At 35.4% G+C, this 20,983-nt stretch overlaps 1 protein-coding gene across 1 annotated transcript; it reads right to left on the bottom strand.

Annotated features, from left to right (window-relative positions):
* Window positions 1-214: 214 nt before the first annotated feature.
* LOC127789508 (cell division protein FtsZ homolog 2-1, chloroplastic-like) lies at window positions 215-17,310 on the bottom strand. Its single transcript, XM_052318385.1, has 8 exons — window positions 17,114-17,310; window positions 16,105-16,875; window positions 15,008-15,307; window positions 13,714-13,804; window positions 13,141-13,265; window positions 11,591-11,683; window positions 708-773; window positions 215-622 (listed from the first exon to the last, which is right to left on the bottom strand). The coding sequence occupies exons 2-8, from the start codon at window positions 16,765-16,767 to the stop codon at window positions 530-532; spliced, it is 1,431 nt and encodes a 476-aa protein (XP_052174345.1). The 5' UTR covers window positions 16,768-16,875; window positions 17,114-17,310; the 3' UTR covers window positions 215-529.
* Between the last annotated feature and the right edge of the window lie 3,673 nt (window positions 17,311-20,983).

Here is a 20,983-nt window from a genome sequence, read left to right as displayed (position 1 = left end):
GACATTTAAATTTGATATATTTATTAATTTAAAATATACATAACGAATCTTAGGATTTAATTCAATTCCGGATTACGATTCACAGTTCAAATCTGGAGCCAAGTTTGTCAACAATTAGATACATCAATGCTGCCCGCTGGTTGGTTAGTTTATGCATCTGTTTGAGAAATATCCAATTCTTGTTTGGACAATCAAATCTCATTGGAGAAGAAAGGCAGATGAAGGTAACCCCCATGAAATTAAAAACCAAACAAGAAAAGAAGCAAGCAGTTGTGTAATTTTGTTTCCAAATACCAAATGAAAACGAAAACAGAAAACTCAAAGTTGGAACCTAAAAACAAACTGTGTTTTATTAGGGGAAGAAGCAGTATGCAGTATGTAGTATGCAGTATGTTCCCCGGGAGCTAAAGTCATTTGATAGCAAAATGGAAACTTATCTACCCACAAGAATATGCCTAGGTTCCAGAAAAATTGAAATCAAGAAGCTGAGATTGGAAGAGGTACATAGGGGGCAAGTATGAGAGTAGATTTAAGCTCTTGGATAGCGCGAGTGGCCTTTCTTCCTCAGGAACTCAGGGATCTCAACTGAACCCGCGATGACCCCCTGTGCTAGCTGACTGGCCTGCATTTCGATCCCAAGTAAATGAACTTAGAAAGGGGGGTGGCTGTTGGGAAGTTTCATGGTTGTGATGGGGATCGACTGATACCTGTAGGGGGCTCCCATCGCTTTCTTCTTGGCGTTTGAATCCAGTGGCAATTAGAGTGATACTGACCTGAAGAAAAACAGCACAAAGTGTGAATTTCGGTTCAGAAACAGCAGCAGGCTAAAAGCAGAGCGCAGTTAGGGGGTCTGTTCTGTCAAAATGAGTTTGTGAACAGCAAGTGTTTCCTTGGTGACATGCAATATGCAAAGCCTACTTGGTTCTTGTTAATGGAAAAGATATATATACATAAAGCTATTAGCAGTCAGGATTAATCATACAATGATCTATATATACTGCCAGTTCAAGAATGTGTACAACTAACAAATGGTACAATGCTATGGAAATCCCTATCTTCCTTTCTTCTTTTAGATGTACTTAGTAGGTGGTCTGCTGAGATATTTCCCTCCTTGAACATTGTTGGCCATAAACACCAGCATGTACTGATCCTTGCATTCTGCTCTGGTAAATTCCCGATTGCTGCTTCTCTTCTATTTGAGGTAATCAGTGACCTTGAATTTAAAACTCTCTGCTCGTATCTCTCAAAGTTTGCCAGGCTGCAAGTGGTAGTCAGTAAGCCTGGTTAACGCCCATCTTCTCCCTTGATGTAGCTATTAGCAGCCATTCCTTTTGTGTAACATATGATAACAATCACAAGTCTTAATCTCACTTGGGGAGTCAACTACAAGAATTCTAAACCTCTAACCATCTCTATTTATGGTTATATCTTTTATAGGGCTATTATGTCCTATATTGCATAAGCGTTTCTCACTTGGTTTTCTTTGGTCTTACTCTCCTTTTGTCACAAACTTGCTCCTCCTTATCTACTCGTCTCATAGTTGCATTTATCATTCTTCTTCTCATATATTCAAACCATCACAATCACATCTCCCATATCTTAGACACACCTTTGGTGCCTGGAATGCTCCCAAGCAGGCAGGTCGGCTCAAGGGATTCGGGAGTCCTAGGCCATTATCAATTTAGGGCCCCCCAACTCCTTAATAAAAAATAAAAAATTTATTAATTTTATTTTAATAATAAAATTAAAATAATTGTTTTATTTCAGCAGCTTTCATCATTTCATTTATTTTTGATTCTTTTATAATTATTTATCTCTTTTTTCAATTGTTAATTAAAAATAGAACAATTTTGGACAACAGCTGGCAGACATGGCTGGCTTTTGAAATCTTTTTGGAGGCCCCCTATTTTGGGGGCCATAGGCACATGCCTCACTAGCCTGCCCCTTGAGCCAGCCCCGCAGGCAGGCTTAACATTGGGCTTAAGCGCACCTAGCTTTTTTTAACAGTTTTTAGGATTTATATTTACTGTTTATTACTTTATTTAATTTTTTACTATTTAGGGTTTATATTTATTGCTTCAACTCTAAATTTGACAATGAGTAAAAGGGCTACTACTTCAAATGCTTCAATTGAATTTGAACTTGATGAAGATGGAGATGGAGATGATGTGGAAGAAGATGCTTTTAATGATAAAAATATGAAAATGTTTTATGTTGATGATGAGGATAATTTTTAGATTATTTAAAATACATAATTACTTACTCTTAATTAAGATTTAAGACCTCTAAATTGTTTAACACTTAATTGCATATTTTGGCATTTTTTATTGTTCTTTTCATTACATATATATATATGCCAATAATAGATTTTAAAATTTCTTACAAAATTTTAACTTTTGCGATGCTTATATGCAAGTTGCTCAAATATGATGGGATGTGTTTTACTGAAATTTACAGATATATCACTTGTTTTAATATTTTTTAGTTAGTATATGTTGAACTTTTTAATTTTCTTGATGCTTGTGAATATGTTATCAAGAGTTAAGATCTATTTTATATCTTATTATTCAACTAGTATATATATTTTTCTTTTTTTTTTTAGTTAACATGCACCTAGTTCCACCAAATACATGCCTCGCTATGCGCCTCGCGCTCCAACACCCTTTTGTGCCTTAGTGCACCTCGGGTCTTTAATAACACTAATCATAACTCCAACTTTGTAATGCACAATCTCATTCCTTATTTTATTTTTTCTTGTATGGCCGAATATCCACTATAGCTTCCTCATTTCAATTATGTTCATATTTTGCACATTTTGGTACGAAATTGACCAACATTCTAAGCCATGAAACAAAAATAGTCTTATAACTGTCTAACAAAACGCCCCTTTTAGCTTTAAAGGGACACTGGGTAGCATATGTCAAGAAGATATTTGTTACAGCAAGCAAAGAGAATTTAGATCATGGGAAGAGATAAATGTATTTTCCATGATACCCTATACAAATTACAGTCTGGAATAAAATCACTGTACTACCAACTTCCATTGACACGATGGCCAGTAAGTTGAATATGTTTCAAACTCTATGCCAAACTACTTCGTTAATGCCTATAAGCTTCTGGAACTCCTTCAAATAAAAAAGAGACCGGTTTTCCCTGTTGTCAAGGATTATTGACAAAGAGAAATGGGCATTAGGGATCTTCAGGTTCATCGTAAGGCCACTCATAAGACTAGGCTGGCTGATAATAGATAAACCAACTGGGCATTAAGTTCCAAAATCCAAATAATTTTCCCCATCTTCACAGACCAGATGAATTCTCCCATGCTTCAACAGGATGGAGAGAATCTGTGATCAGCTTCAAAATCTTGATGATGACATAAATTGGCAGATTGATAATTGCAGAATTATTTGGGTGACATCTGATAATTCGGGGCAACCACTTCAGTCTAGGATGGGTTGTATCCCTACAACCCCCTCAGAAGTTAGAAATCTCCAGCTGAACAACATACTGGATACTATTCTTGCCCACTCCTCTAAGCTTAATTCTGGGTTCCAACAAAAAATACTATGTACCTTCAGAATGATGAACCAGTTAAGAAAGTGTGAAGTTTAACAGGTGAGAGGTCATTTTACCTTAAATGTTGCCCGTGAATAGTTATTCTCCATGCAGTCCTTTGGCCTTTGAACCTTCCCCCATCTTCTCTAGTCAAAGATCTGGAATCTTTCCCCATTCCCATTATCTATTTCAGTAATTGCTATTGGAATATAACACATCAAATCAGATCAAAACTCCACAGAGACCATACCCCACACGTTCAAGCACAGATACCTGCTCTCCAAACTGCCAAATGCATCCTTTTTCATGCTTTATATCTCGGATCTATATGGTGGCACAGGAATGAGGCAGTGTTACACAACCTTCAAAAGGGAGGCTCTATACTCAATATAAGGGGATTCATATAACCAACCCCACCTAGTGCAATTACAGCTTGGGATGATGATGTTGGAGGTCCTATACTCACAGCTATTTAGCAGTAGTAAATAGCATCTTCAAATTCCATCAACTGCCTACTCCTTTTAGATTCAAGATTAGGATAAGGTTAAGGTGGCATTGCCAGCCACACCCCCCCCCCCCCCCCCCCCCAACTCTCAAACAAAGGTGATGAGAAATTAGAATTATTAATTTTAATGTATGATATTAGGATTTAGGTATTGTTTATGTTGACATGAAAGGAAATGAAAGAAGAAGAGGCTGCAGCCTGTTTTAGAAATGCTTTATTTAAGATTTTATCTTGATTAGATTAGTTTCTTAAACAGATTAGGAATCTTTCCTAATCCCATTGTATCATAATCTTTCTTGAATGTGTTGTAATCCTTCCTATTGTAAACTTTCTATAGCTGTAATTTCCAACCCTATAAGTAGGGCTGCACATAATGAATATTTATGCTTTCCGTTCGAAATCTTCATGGTATCAGAGCCACTTCTGATTGCCCTATGATTTCCAATCTTCATTGCTTTCTATATTTCAGTCCATTCCCCGGCCTTCATTGCTGATTCCTTGCTCTTCTTCCTTGATTGTTTTTGGCCGATTGTTGCCATACTTTTAGTCGCACAAGTCTTGAAATTCCTTCTTGTCTTTGCCTTCATTGCTAGACATTTTTCTTTCTGATCATGTCAGAAATATCAGAAATAACACCAATTTCAGCCATGACATTCGGTGAGAATAATGGAGTTGATGCTCCAATAGGAGGTTTTTCTTCCAGCGATTTAACCAGGGGTGCATCAGTCATACAGGCTGGACGGACGCAACGACTTACTGTGGGCACAGCTGGTTCGAACATTCCTAAAGCGGAAGGGACAGATTCACCACTTGACAGAGCCTAGTCCACAAAAATCTGATCCAGGGTTTAAAGCTTGGGATATAGAGGATTCCATGATCATGTCATGGCTATGGAATGCTATGCAACCAGAGGTTAGTAAAAATTACATGTTCTTATCCTCTGCTAAAGATATATGGGAAACGGTTAGGCGTACCTACTCTAAGGTTCAAGATGCGTCGGTTATTTACAAGATTAAGATGAAGTTACATAGTACTAAGCAAGGGGTCTCAACAATCACTGAATATTACAACAAAATGAATGATTTTTGGCTGGAACTTGACCACTACCAGAACATTAAAATGAAATGTGGGAAAGATGCAGCCACTCTTCATTCAATTTTTGAAAGGGATAGAGTTGTAGAGTTCTTAGCAGGACTTAATAATGAGTATGATCAAGTTCGAGTGCAGATTCTTGGAAAGAAAAAACTTCCATCCCTTAATGAAGTGTTTATAGTTGTTTGAAGTGAAAAAAATAGGAGGACAGCAATGCTGGGTAATATGACTTATGAAGGATCAGCAATGTTTACAAACAAATGAGCAGGGTCCAAATTTAAACCACTGCAAGGAAGAGGCGATGTGCAGGGTAGGCTGCAAGGAAAGGAAGGTATGTGGACTGATGGACAGAACAAAACGCATAGAACAGAAGGATTATGATGTTCTCATTGCAAGAGGCCGAAGCATACTCGAGAGACATGTTTTAAATTGCATGGGAAGGAGGTTGTGTCGCAGAAACTAGGGGACTTCAAGAATATGACCTCTCGAAATCAGGCCTATTTTTCAAATAGGCAAGAAGAGCCGATGGAAAAAACCGAGGCAGCACCTGAGTTGGAGCAAAATCAGTTGAAAGCTGATGAAATCAGCAAGCTTGCTGATGAAGTTAGCAAACTCAAGATGTTCTTGAAAACTCTTCAGGATGGATCATGCTCTATTACCCAGCAAGGTAATCAGCTAGGTAATAGTTTCCATTTGAGTTCTTTAACAGCCTCTAAAACCAATAGGAATGATATATGGATTCTAGATTCAGGAGCTACAGACCATATGTCCTCTAATCCAAATGTTTCTGATACCTATCAGCCTCTTGTGACACCTAAACAGATTGTTATTGCTAATGGGACTTCTATTCCGATCAAAGGTCAGGGACAAGTCACTCTTAGTCCTAAACTTTTTGTTCAAAGAGTCTTATATGTTCCTAATTTGTCCACTAACTTGATTTCAGTTCATCAACTCACTAAAGATCTAAATTGTTGAATCATTTTCTTTCCTTATTCTTGTGAGTTTTAGGAAAAGGCTACGGGGAGGATAATTGGAGCTACTGAAGAGAAACATGGGTTGTATGTTTTGAGAAATGAGACCTTGTAGCCCCATCACATTCAATCCAGATTTCAGCCTAAATCAGCCTGCACTTCTCAGTCTTCTAGTAGTGACATTTGGCTTCATCACTACCGCTTCGGGCATCCACCTTTTCCCTTACTCAAAGCTATGTTTCCTGTTTTATTTGAACATGTGGATCCTAGTGTCTTTCATTGTGATGTATGTGAACTTTCCAAACATCATCATGTTTCCTATCCTATTAGTAATAAAAGATCCTCATGTCCTTTTGCTCTCATTTATTCGGATGTTTGAGGTCCATTTACGATTCTCAATTGTTCTGACACTAGATGGTTTGTTACATTCATAGATAATTGTATTAGAATGACTTGGGTTTTCCTTCTTAAGGATAAGGCTACTGTTAGCATTGTGTTACCTTTTATTCAATGATTCTAACTCAATTTGGCACTCCTATTCAGAAATTTCGAACTTATAATGCAAGGGATTATTTTAATCAACACTTGCATAAGTTCTTTCAAGACAAAGGGGGGTTATTCACGAGTCTTCCTGCATTAACACTCCACAACAAACTAGAGTGGCTAAGCGGAAGATGAGACACCTACTCAATGTCACTAGAACTCTTCTTCATCATCATAATGTTTCAAAAATCTTCTGGGGAGAGGCTGTCTTGACCGCAACCTATCTAATCAATCGGGTATCATCTAGGGTTCTTGGGAACAACAGTCCTTTTCAATGCCTTTCTACATTTTTTCCCCTCTTTTAACCTACATACCCCTCTTCCTTTTAGGGTCTTTGGTTGTGCAGCCTTTGTTCATGTTCCACCTCATACTCGAGACAAGTTGGACCCTAGGGCACTTAGGTGTCTTTTCCTTGGTTATTCTCCTACACAAAAGGGCTATAAGTGCTATCATCCCCTTACTCGGAAATTTCTTGTTTCAAAAGATGTGACTTTTGTTGAGTCACAACCTTATTTCGGTCATTCTACCCTTGGTCTTCAGGCGGAGAATCATACGATTGAAGACCACGTGTCCAATCTCTTTCCTAGTCTGGACCTTGGTCCACATTCTTCAACATCAATAGACCCTAAACATTCTATTCCTAATCCTGTCCTGCATACTGGTTCTGTCCCCTTATCTTCGAGTGATCACTCTCTCATTGTCCCAAATGAGTACCCAAGCCCTAAGCAAACTCATCAATCTGGATTATCAACATCTCCAGTAAGGTTCAAGGGCTCTCCTTTTGTGTATCACAGGAAACAACAGTTCATGTCTCATTCTCAGCATGAAACATCCGATCCCCAGCTAGATTCTATGAAGGTTTGTTCCCTTGATCCTGTTCATTCCTTTGCTACTAATTTAGATATTCCTATTGCCATTAGAAAAGGTGTTAGAAGATGCACTCAGCATCCTCTAGCCAACTATCTCTCCTATCACAGGTTGTCCTCAAGACATATAAGTTTTTGACCACTCTAGATACCATTGTTATTCCTAATTTGGTGGAAGAGGCTTTAAAGGATAAAAAATGGGAACTAGCCATGCAGGAGGAGATGCGGGCATTAAAGAAAAACAACACATGGGATTTGGTACCTAAGCCAAAGAGAGTGGTTCCAGTGGACTATAGGTAAGGCTGGCAATAAGCCGAGCTCGAGCTCAAATCAATTGATTTTAGCTCGGCTCATAGCTCGGCTCAAGCTCAATATGAGTTGATTTTTTTAGCTTGAGGTTGACTCGATGACTACAAGCTGGCTCGACTCAGCTCGAAACTGACTATTACCTTTTTTTATGTATATATATATATATTTAAATAATATATGTGGTATATAATATATATTTATTTATATTTAAATAATATATTTATAAAATTATTAAGTATATATTTATATTATTGAGTATTAAGTAATAAATATTTTTTTATTTAATAAATTTATAAAATTAATATATATAAGTATATCGAGCTGGCTCGTGAGCCAAATGAGTCGAGCTAATGGTAGCTCAAGCTCGGCTTATTTACTAAATGAGCCAAATATTTGAACTCAAACTTGGTTCATTTGTGTCACGAGCTAATTTATTGAGCCAATTATCGAGTCAAGTCTTGAGCCAGCTCACGAGTAGCTCAGTTTATTGCCAGCCCTAGCAGTAGGTGGGTGTTCAACCTAAAGTACAATGCAGACGGCTCATTGGAGAGGTATAAAGCTCGATTGGTGGCCAAAGGCTACACCCAGACATATGGAATTGATTACTTGGAGACTTTTGCTCCAGTGGCCAAGATGACCACGGTAAGAATTCTCTTGTCCTTAGCAGCTCACTATGGATGGCAATTACACCAACTAGATGTGAAGAATGCACTTCTTCATGATGATTTAGAAGAAGAGGTCTTCATGGAGCAGCCACCGGGATTTAAGGAAGGAAAAGAAGATGAGGTGTGTAGACTTAAAAATGCACTATATGGCCTCAAGCAGTCACCAAGAGCTTGGTTTGACAGGTTCTCTAAAGCTATGAAGTGTATGGGGTATCACCAGAGTAGAGGAGACCATACTCTCTTCTTCAAGCACTCGGGAAAGGGAAAAATGACTACATTGTTGGTTTATGTGTATGACATCATTGTGACATGAATAATATGGATGAACAACAAGATCTAAGGAGCAAACTGGCCCAAAATTTTGAGATCAAAAACCTGGGATTACTTAAGTATTTTTTGGGAATAGAGGTAGCCTACTCCAAAGAAGGTATATTTCTATCCCAATGTAAGTATGTATTGGATCTTTTGAAGGAGACAGGTCTATTGGGAAGCAAAGGAGTATGTACTCCAATAGAGCCTAATGTGAAATTAGGAGAAGACACCGACAGCCCACTAGTGGATAAAGGTAGATATCAGAGGTTAGTAGGGCGTTTGATTTACTTATCACACACTAGGTCAAATATAGCCTATGCAGTGAGTTTAGTAAGTCAATTTATGCATTGCCCGACAGAGAGTCATATGCATGCTGTAAGGAGAATATTGTGCTACTTGAAAACAACCCCAGGTAAATGAATCTTATTTAAAGTAGGAGGTGCTTTGGATATACAGGGGTATACAGATGCAGACTATGTTGGATCTGTAAGTGATAGGAGATTTACTACAAGGTATTGCATGTTTTTAGGAGGGAACTTAGTCTCTTAGCGAAGTAAGAAGCAGAGCATAGTGGCAAGGTCAAGTGCTGAAGCCGAGTTTAGGGATATGGCACTTGGCCTATGTGAGTTACTATGGATGGGGATTGTGCTAAAAGATTTGAAGATTGATGTCAAGGAACCAATCAAGTTATTTTGTGACAACCAATCAGCCATAAGCATTGCACATAATCCTGTACAGCATGACAGGACCAAGCACATTGAGATTGAGCGACATTTTATAAACGAAAAGCTTGAAAAAGGTATCATTCAAATTCCCTATGTTTCTTCTGAACAACAGGTAGCAGATTGTTTGACAAAAGGATTGCCAACTAGAAGATTTGAAGATCTAATATGCAAGTTGGGAATGATAGATATTTATTCACCAGCTTAAGGGAGAGTGTTGACATGAAAGGAAAGAAAAGAAGAAGAGGTTGCAGCCTATTTTTAGAATGTTTTATTTAAGGAATGATTTATTTTAGATTTTATCTTGATTAGATTAGTTTCTTAAACAGATTAGGAATCTTTCCTAATCCCATTGTATCATAATCTTTCCTAAATGTGTTGTAATCCTTCCTATTGTAAACTTTCTATAGCTGTAATTTCCAACCCTATAAGCAGGGCTGCACATAATGAATATTTATGCTTTTCGGTCGAAATCTTCAGTTTAAATTTTAGAATTTAAAATTTTTAATGATTTATTTAGATTTTATCTTTATCTATGGATTTGTTTAGAGGTTTAAAATTATCTTTTAGTTTCAGCATATAAGGCTTAGGACATAATTAGAAAAGCGGCTTTGAGTGATATTGAGTTCGAATTTTGCTGAACTTCCTCTCCCTGAATTTCCTCACTCTCTATTCCCTCTTCTTCTGTGTTTTCTCCCCTAATTCTTCTCTTTTTCAATCTTTCAGAAGTTTCTAGCTATCCATATCAAGTTGGTATCAGTGCAAACCATTCTAAACTTCCATCGGTATCACCATTACAGCAACCACTAGCTTTTCAGCAACAGCAGCATCTCTGGAGTTGTTGATTGAACAGCCATGTCACAAAATAAAACAGAATCAATCAACAATCTTCATCACAACCTTCACCACCAACTTACAGCAATAGCGCATCTTCAATTGATATGTCTTGCAGGATCTACAGCAACAAGCAATCAACAGTGTTCCAACATTAATCAATGGACCACTGCAAGCCATTAGCAGAAGCACACTATCCCAGAACCCAAGTGATACCCCAAACAAAGCCCCTGTCTTTACCATCAAACTATCAGAACCACAGGCCCTTGCTGACACTCTCCCAGAAGTTGTACCCATTACCAGCTGAAGTCCAACAAACCAGCATCAACCATCAGAACCACCAATGGACTCATCCACAGCCATCAGAATAATCAGACACTCTCTTTGAACCATTAGAAGCTTGTCAAACACCCTAGCCAAAGGCCTTGCTGGAGTCGGAAAGATTAGTCAACACCCTCACTGATGACAAAAGCTAAGTCGAATGCCATTCTATTATTGGTTGACTCTCATCACACAAACTTGCAGATTATAAAATTGTTGGCGTTGCTAAAAAAGAAAGTGGCTTTTGAAGGCTGCTATAATGCAGAACATCAAATAAGAAAATTTTTAAACAAGCAGCAGATCTCAAATATTCAAAGACTTTGTTGGGTTCCAGACTTGTATTATATATCACAGAATGCTGCCTATTTTTATCACACATGGTCTCATATTTTTAGTAATTAGTAGTACAGTAAATTAAAATGTAAAGCTGCTGCATGGTGCAACATCCTATATAATCTCATCCATGTCAAGCACTAATTTTCTTGCCCTACATGACAGTTTCAATAGCATTACGCATGCGAACTATTCCAACTGATGACCCATTTACAATATCCACTTTTTTATGCTGAATATGCATTACAACAAAGATTGCAACCATTGGCAATGCCAATGCGTAGCCCTCCCTCGAAGAAGAATTACAACAAAAAATCCTTATGAATTCATGCTCGAAGAACTTAACTTCCATCTGTCAATGATACCATCTTTTGACAATCATGAATACATGAGAATTTTTGTCCTGCAGGTCTCCTTAATTGAACAATTAAATGGAAAGCCACCGACTACTATGTAGATTCTCTATGATTGCAATAATAAGAATGCATGATACAACAGTTGTCCATGTCATTAAAGATAATGAGGATGTTGTGCTTGCCATTCTTAGGACACATAAACTTACCTGACCACTGAGAGTTGGATCTAATACCGCACCAAATATTAAGTTGGCACTCGGATCCACAAGATCATAGATAACCTCTGCTGCAGCATTAACCTATAGATATTTCATACAAAATCAAGAGTATATGTATCAACAGGAATGCCAATTTCTTAGATTCAGAAATATAGATAGATGGAGACTGTCCTGTTTAAGAATCAGAAAGATGCCAGGTTTGCTGCCACTGTAAGCAAACACCTAATAAGTTAAAACACAAGCAAAAATTGTCTATCATTCATGTAAGCTAGGAGGCACTTAGAATCTTTATTAGACATGAGCTATCTTCTTTGATCTCCCAAAAGGGAACAAAAATGGTAGGTTTATATAGGCTGCAGCTGGTTACCAAAAAAGTCTTTTGGACAAAATGTCTCTAAGAACTCACAGAAATAAGAGTATATAGGCACTCACAATTAACAATAAACTAAAAAGAATAAGAGCAAATATAGATAATGCAGAAAAGGGTTATTTCTTGTCAGCAACCATGTGCAGCAGTTTATGCTACAGATAACATGAACAATCTGGTTAGTTTTCTAGACAAAAGACCCTTTCTTTCCTCAAAGCATATGGCGCATGTGCACACACACATAGAGAAGATGAAAAGAAAGCAAAATCTGTGAATGGGCAGATAGAATCTATTTCTGGGTGTCCTTTTGGAGAGCCACCTCAGTCATCCATGGCTTCTTTACATGATTTCCCTTCAGGTAGTTGGTGTTGGAGTAAGATCTATGGTGGCGATGGTGGTCAGCAATAAGATAGTGCCACATTATGCGGCTGGACAATGGACTTTCTATGTCAATGCTGATGATGGCTGATATCTACAATACTCTAATCAGGAAGATACAAAAGGAGGATTCAAGATCATTACATAAAAATGGAGGCTAGGGCCCTAAGTACTTCATGACTAATTGCCCTTATTGGGATCAAAAGGCAGTAGTGAGGTATCATATAAAAGTGTATACATTTAAAAAGGTTTAGAGGTTGGCTCAAAATTAGTTCAGACAGGGTTATTGTCATGAACCTAGGGTTCATAACAGGTTTAAGAAGTAATTGGGGAGGGATTGAATTGGGGAAGAAGTCATAATTGAAATAGAACTGATAACAGAATGATTGGAGGAGGAAATGGAGCAGAAATGGGGGGAAGAAATCAGTAGAAAGGGAGAGAGTAATAGAGAGAAACGGAAGGGAGATTTAGAGAGAAATGTAGAGAGGAAAATCAAAGATTCAATATCAATTTTCAGCATATCATATCCCATCCGTTTACATAGCCTTATATAGGCATATTTGCTCCTAACTAACTGCATAACAGCACCCATGTGCTTCTAACCAATTGCCAAAATATCTAAAATATCTTCTAATAACTATTATCAACCTATTACTATATTGCCCTTCTATAGATTCTTGGGTCATGACAGTTATCTTCAGAAGATGGCCTAACAAAATACAAACACGTGAATATTATTATTACAAAGGTAAAACTCAACATTTGTTATCATGGGGCCGGGATAGAGAGAGACCTCGAACAAAGTTAAATCGCTACCACCAGTGATATTCCACACAATTCCAGTAGCCCTCTCTATGCCAATATCTAACAAGGGTGATTGGATGGCATTTAGTGCAGCATCTCTTGCTCTAGTTTTCCCTACATAAGAGCAAATTTGACAGATAATTCATATCTGAAGTTTGAGCTCTGATTTTGGCATACATAATCAGCCTAAGAAGATAGGAGAAAGAAAAAATGAAATTGGAAAGACTGCGTCTACTTTTATATCCACACATTTTACAATATTCCTGGAGTTCGTACATTGAACCCTTAGGTCACATCTGATGTCAATAGCATGATCAAAAAGCAGATGGTTGAGAACCCTACAATTGACTAAAAGACGAACAAGAATAAGTAATTACAGGGAAACTAAAGATTTAAAGGGTTGCTGGTGAAGCACAAAATGAGAAAATGGCCAAAATTTTGTAGAAGGGACAAAATTGAAGCTTTTGATTTCCTTTTCAGCCTATTGGAAAAGTATCCAAGAACACAACTGGAGTATTTAACATGTCAAACATCATTTATTCAAGCAGCTTCTTAGATTTACCAGTTGCAGTTCCAATTCCCATTAGTGAAGAACCTGCATTTGCCATAATAGCTCTCACATCAGCAAAATCCACGTTCACCAGCCCTGGGATCTGCAAGTGAGGGACATAACCGTGACTGTGATAAAAAGAGTGTAAGCCCCCAAGGCTACACATACAGGGAAAATCAGTTACCCTTGAAAAGATTAACAAAATCTGACTGGCATACTATAAATAATTTACTCCACGTAAAACAGTAGATATAGTCACAAAGAATTCTGGTATAAACAGCTTGCACTAGTGTCAACATCCAGGGATCAATGTTCTAAGTTATTTATACAGAAAAAATTAACAATTTAAGATGAAACTTCTATGCAAAACAATGATGACTGAACATAAGTGGTTGCTCATATGATTCCACAGGGATGTGCCTTTGTATTTGCTCAAAGCATATAGGTGGTTGTGGCTGAATACGCAGAGTGCACTGAAGATGTGGTCTAGTGCCACCCTTGCAGTAATTACACTACTAAATGAAAACAAAGTATACAGTGATTCATACTAAAATTATCTTATGCAAGCCAAAGGATGTCCAAAAAAAAAAAATCTCATGCTTAATACGGTATGCATAAAGAAAGGGAAGTCGGAATGAAAGGAAAACATCCAAACGAGAGGAAGATGCACATATATAGTAGCCCATTCTTTCTTTGGTTGAGTAGGAATGCCTAGGGAGGCATGAAGAGTACTCAATGGTTTTTAGCACGTCAACCTCCCACAATGTGGTGGGAAGAGAATTACAGGGCAACAATATAAAAAAAAAAAAAAGAAGAAACACTTAAATGATTAAATCATTAAATCATTCTTGGGAGGTAGGAATTTATGGGCCATAAAGGAAAACCCTCCCTAGCTTTGCTTCTTCATAACAAATAACACCAAAACATCTCCATGCCTTCTGTCTTCTCTATTTGCAACCTCTCCCCCACCTCCAAAGGTCACATTCTTCCTCCAACCAAACAGACTTAGGAGAAATAAGGACTTAACATTAGAAAAATGCTATTGGTACACCCATTTTGTACATCTTGGGCTACATAAGGGGGTATTATGACAAAAGAACCCCTCATGAGGCGCATAGAGGCACGTGAAGCGCATGTGAGGCGCAGGGTATTTTGGTCATAATACCCCCTTATGTAGTTCAAGATGTACAAAATGGGTGTACATCTAGCATGATTCCTTAACATTATTGTGCAAGTCTCAGTCTGAAAATTTTAAACAGATATAAAAAATTGAAAGTCTGATGACAAGTTATTTTGCACTTCATACCGTAATTATATCAGATATACCACGAACACCTTGCTGAAGAATATCATCAGCCAGGATAAATGCTTCTGTTACTGGGGTAGAAGGGGAAACTGCAGTCAATAACTTATCGTTTGGAATGACAATTAGTGTGTCAACATTTTCCCTCAGAGCTGCAATCCCTTCTTGGGCTTGAACTGTCCTCCTTCGTCCTTCAAATGAAAAAGGAGTTGTGACGATACTGACAGTTAAGATACCCATTGATTTTGCAATTCCCGCAATTACAGGTGCCCCTCCAGTGCCAGTTCCTCCACCCATTCCAGCCTGCAAAACGTAATTATAAGTTTTCATGGAAGAGGAACTCTAAAAACTATACAAGCAATAGATGAACGAGGGGCTTACATACATGATATAATTAGTAACCAAGTAATCACTTTGAACTCCAAAATCATCATGTAATGGCATTCTTTTGGAAAAAAAGATTGCCAATATTTCAATTTCATCCATAGGACAACATTACCTATTTGCATAGGGCACCAGACAAAATCTAAGAATATGCAAAGAGAAGGCCTGTCAGGTTTAAAGTAATTAAAGTAGGCAACTGTATTTAGAGTGCATTAGCATTCAGGAGTAAATGAATCATATATTGCGCAGAGAAAAGAAAAGTCAAGCAATTATGTACCAGAATAGGCAGGAATATATGCAGAAGACAAGGCACTAGCTAAATTGTCAAGATCTAAAGAAAAAACCTAATGTAAATAGGACCATGCATGTAAATGAAACCAGTATTGAATCCGCATTGAGCCAAAATATTTGACATTGAAGTGGTAGTTTGTCTTGCCTGCCTCTTCACTGTGAAAGAATCTAACTGAATAGAGGCCAATGAATTTATCAGAATTTCTTAGGCCTTCAAGGTAGAAAATGTTTCCTAAAGAATTTCAGACAATGAGTGGAGCTGAGACCAAAAGATAATGAGAGAGAATTTATTGGCACCACTTAGAGGGATTAAAGCTTGATGATGATTTTTTATTGACACCTACTCAAATCACCAACTAATGTATCAATAAACACTATAAGATGGAAACTTACAAAGGTAATAACATCAGAACCCTGAGACTTACAGTCACAAAGACCATGTCTGCACCAAAAACTGCCTCTTCTATTGATTCTTTGCTTTCCTTGGCAGCATTCATTCCAATATCTGGGTTCCCACCAGCACCAAGTCCTCTGGTAAGTTGTTGACCTATTTGCAACCGATGCCTTGGAAGTGCAGGCGACATCCTCATGGACTGAGCATCTGTATTAACAATCCAAAACTCGACGCCCTTCATTGCACTTTCTATCATGCGATTAACCGCATTTGATCCACCACCTCCAACACCAATTACTTTGACCTTGGCTTCATTGCAGTTACTCACACTCGATGAATCTCTCAAGCTTTCAGCGACACTTGCACTTGGATCATCATCTCTTTGATTAGTCACCATGTTAATCCCCTCACCTCTAAGCATTGAAATTTCGGGATGCAGATCCAGAAATGGATCCTTACTACGATATTGGCTGACACTGTGGGAATCAGCCGAGCATTTAAACCGAGAAGAGTAAAAAGTATTCTTTTGGGTTCGGATAGAACCTAAGATCCCATTCTTGTCATCAAACACCTTCAAAAAGCTTGCTCTTCCATATTGTCCATCCACAGAAAGTCTCCCTCCATGAACAGTTAGAACCCCAGTTGCACTTCGAGTATCAGGAGGTGTAAAATAAGGTGACAAACACGTAGCCATTGCAGCAAACTAAAAACGTCCAAACTAAGGTAACCTTACTATTTATAAGAGACTGAGAAACATAATTGACTATTTGCCAAAATTGCACTCAAATATTTCTTCTAGTACCTGTAAATGAATGACGGAAAAGAAGGAATGCAAGTAAACACAGAGATACACCGGCTGAGTCGTCAGACGAAGTAAATAATTAAAATATGCAAATTGCGTAAAAGAGCCATTAACTGAAACCCATAAATACGTCCCAGTAATGGGAAAAAGAAAATCGAGAAATCAGAATCTTGGTAGTGTACGAGATCAATATCAACCCTAAAGCATTATCAAGAAATGAAATGGTGCAGAAGAGTACCAAAGAGCAATGCCCGGATCATCCGAAGAGAAGAGAAGAGGAATGAGTTTGGGGGTTGCTTTCCTCTTTTGGTGAGTTTGCTGTAGAATCGCAACACTTCACTCTTCACATGCTACTGTTTTGGTCTCGGGAAAGAGTATATCGACGACTAGTCCACATTTGACATTTCAAAGTCCCAAGCTTTGTCTCTTTGGGAATTCAGTGGAAGAGAGAAACAACTGAAAAAGAAAGAAACAAATCACCCTTACCGAGGATAGGGAAGTGGTAAAACTCTAAAGTTTTAAGTAAAATATTAAGATTTAAATTAATATAATAATTTAAAAAATATAATTATTATTAGAAGTTAGTATTAGTTAAAAGGCACTAATAAAATTAAAAGGTAAATTTCAAGTAAATTGCATTAAATACCCAACTCTAAATATATATAGATTGTGATCGCATTTAAATTTATTTTAGAGGTATATTAAGGGAAAGCTCACCCTCTCTTGAAGATTAATCAAAGGAAATTTAGATACCCCTAAATGAATAAAAAAAAAGTTAAGAGAGAAATTACATCCCCAAAGAAATTAAGATTTAAGGTTGTAGAAAATTATTTTTTGTTTTCAATTTCATTTTATATTCTCATTCATTGTTGAAATTACAAAAACTTTAAAGTCTAAAGTATAAGGAGGTATTTAGTTATAGAAAATAATTTTTAGTTTTCAGCTTCAATTATTTTTTATTTTTAACTTTATTTTATGAATTGAAAGTTTTTAAAAATAAATATTATTGCTTTTTAAAAAAATATTAGAGTATATTTAGTTATAGAATTAAAGTTAAAAAATTAAAAGATAATTTTTTTAAAAAATAAATTTGTAGTACTAGTCATTTTCCTTATCTTTTGAATTCTATAAGAAAAAAATATATCTTTAAGACCTTTTTGAAATTAGAATAATTTAGAAAATGATTTTTTAAAAAAAGATTTTTATTTTCCTCAATTGGAACAAGTTTTTTAATGGTTTTAAAAATGTAAAAAAAAAATTATGAAACCGAACATGCACCGAATATTTTTAACAAAAAATCACAAATTTTAAATATCAAATTCTAAATGAAAGGGTCAACCCATTTTAAATAGACTTTTAGATAAAATATAATTAAAACATTAAATAAGAGATAGTTGGCCCATTGTATTATATTAATGGGGTGACATGTTAAAAAACCTGATCGATGTTTTAACATTTGACTTATCTATTTTTATTAATAAAGTAATTGAAAAATATAAAAAAAAATAACCTTGCGTTCTCTTTAATTTTTTTAAATTATTTTTAATTTTTAATTTTCTAAAATAATAAAAATACGTTCTCTTTACTATTTTTAAAAATAAATTTTTGAAAATAAAAAAATTATAAAAAAACTCAGAACAATAAAAAATTATTTTGAGTGTTTTCATCCAAAATAAACTCTAAACTCAAAATATATTTATTTATTTATTTATTAATATTTTATTATTGTAATAGGAAAAAATATTACAAAATTTATTAACTTTAAAATATATATATTTTTTAATAATATATTAATATTAAATATTTATAATGTACTGAATAATTAAATTTATTGAATAAAATATCATTAAAAAATTATTTTTAAAATTTTAAAGAGAACGCGTTTTCTAATTTTCTATTTTGAAAAATAGTTTTTTAAAATGACAAAAGAGAAAGTGTTTTTAATTTTTTAAAAATAGACTACTAAAATAGAAAACTGAAAATGAATTCAAAACTTAAAATTGAAAATTAAAAAATAAAGAGAACGCACCCTAAATGTTTTATATGCTTATTGGGGATAATTTTCTTTTGTATTTAAATGCCTATTTTACTTAATATTTGTTTTTTCTATATTATTTTACATATATGCATTAAAAATTTTAAATTCTATTTTTTGGATGGAATTTGTGTTATCTCTTCTCAATTTATTTTTTCCTTTCTTGTCTTATTTCTTTTCTATCAACCTCCCTTCTATTCCCTTTAGGCTTGTCAATGGATCTAATTTCCATTAAAATCAAACCCAACCCAAACTAAAGTGAAAGTATATTCAAACTCACACAAAAACGAATCGAATATGTTTGGGTTGGATCAAATCCACTATATAATATAGAGTATAAATTTAGTCTAAAAACCAAATCCAATCAAAAGGGTAGACATGTTTATTAAGAGAGACTCTTTCAATCAACCATAATTATAATGCTAAAAACTAAAAGAATAGAGAAAATGATACTTAAAGACCAAAGAAAACAATTTTTTTAAAAAAGAATGAAGATGTAAAATGATATTTAAAGGTCGAAAACTAACAATTCCAACAATAAAAAAATAGAGATGGCCATTGGAATATGGACATTAGGTAATTATTTATACATAGTAATAATGAAATGAACATTAATTATTCACTATGTCACACTGATATTCAATTAAAAAAAATATTATAATCGAACATATTATTATGAAATTCTAATAAAAATACAAATCATTAGGTAATTTTCTAATACTTATAGAATTTAAGTGAAAGCCATGTGTAGCAAGGTTATATTGTCTAATGCATACTAAAATATAAGGAAAAATATTTACTAACATGCCAAGGGAGATCCTTTTATAACACATATATATAATTTATATAAATAAACATGACCTTAGTAGTAGTCTTAACTTAAATCAATTTCAATTAACGTGCATACGTTACGAATTTGACAAATCATTGCGAAAACCAACGACAACCAGCTTTGAAAAATAATAAATAATATTAAAAAATGAAGAAATAATAAATCCATCAAATTCTAAAATGAGATCATGGCTTGTGATAAAAAAAAAAAAAAATCATATAAGCACACACATGAATATTTATAAAGTGTTGTTGGCTAGATAAATAATAAATTTATAATTGATGAAAAGTGTCTGTTCTAAACTTCTAGTGTTTAGAAGACTTGTAAAATAGTGTCTCCCACACAGAATTTTCTTATATGTTAAAATGCAGAAATAGTAGAAGTATAGTTTGAATAGAATTACGAGCACACCTCAATTAGAGGAATTACTTCATATTCATAAAGGGTGAAATTAATAGGTAAAAAAGTACTTACATCTCTCGAAATCATCTCTTTTGAATTTTTAAGTAAAGATATTAGAGGTAAGTTTGACACATTCTCTTAAACAGTCTCTTGATGACCATGCCGGAGGGGCTTGAGAAGACAATCGTTAGGGTTTCCTACTATTGAGAAAGGCTTTAGGAATTGGGTGATAGGAAAGAAATTCCTAACTCCTGATAGTATTAGGAGAGATAAATGAGAAGAGTTACTCGAGTTTTCAAGAAATTTTTTTAAGATAAGTCAGATGAAATTTCCGAAGAAACTTCACTTAGGGGCATCTAAAAAATACTTTTAAAGTCACACAAAGCCACACAGGGGACCTAGTCATCCTAAAGAGTCTTAAAATGTCTCTCGGAGGTTGCCTTCCTAAGATGGCATCCCAGTGACCCTTAGGGCTTTTTTTTGTTTGACCTTTCTCACTTGAGTTTGGACTTGCTTTTTAACATGTATGAATACTTTAAAAATGGAGTAAATGTTTATAAGTCCTGAGACATTAGACATAAACTCATAAATATTAAAATTTTAAAATATTTAAAAATAAAAAATATATATCATTGATGGTATCCAAAAAGTCCAAATTTAAAAGATAAAACTCACGAAATTTTATTTTCAAACCCTAATTTGGAATGATTAAACCCTTATCAACACATCCTAAGATAATTAAACTCACAAATTTGGAGATTTCGACTCAATGAGTTCGTCACCAATCCAAAATATTCAAGTTTGAGTGTCAAAAGTTATGCCATCATTAATTATAAGAT

Source organism: Diospyros lotus, chromosome 14, assembly GCF_014633365.1.
Source record: "Diospyros lotus cultivar Yz01 chromosome 14, ASM1463336v1, whole genome shotgun sequence".
NCBI classification, from domain to species: domain Eukaryota; kingdom Viridiplantae; phylum Streptophyta; class Magnoliopsida; order Ericales; family Ebenaceae; genus Diospyros; species Diospyros lotus.
Note: the sequence above shows the minus strand (reverse complement) of the source record. Positions and strands in the feature narration are given on the sequence as shown.

Bases quoted from the DNA above. Each gene is read 5' to 3' on its own strand.
- LOC127789508 (XM_052318385.1), bottom strand. From the start codon at position 16,767: ATGGCTACGTGTTTGTCACCTTATTTTACACCTCCTGATACTCGAAGT. The intron at 13,805-15,007 runs GTATGAAGTGCA...CCTCACTTGCAG, and splicing joins GTATATCTGATATAATTACG to ATCCCAGGGCTGGTGAACGT. The intron at 774-11,590 runs GTAAGTTTATGT...GTTTTTCTTCAG, and splicing joins ATCCAACTCTCAGTGGTCAG to GTCAGTATCACTCTAATTGC.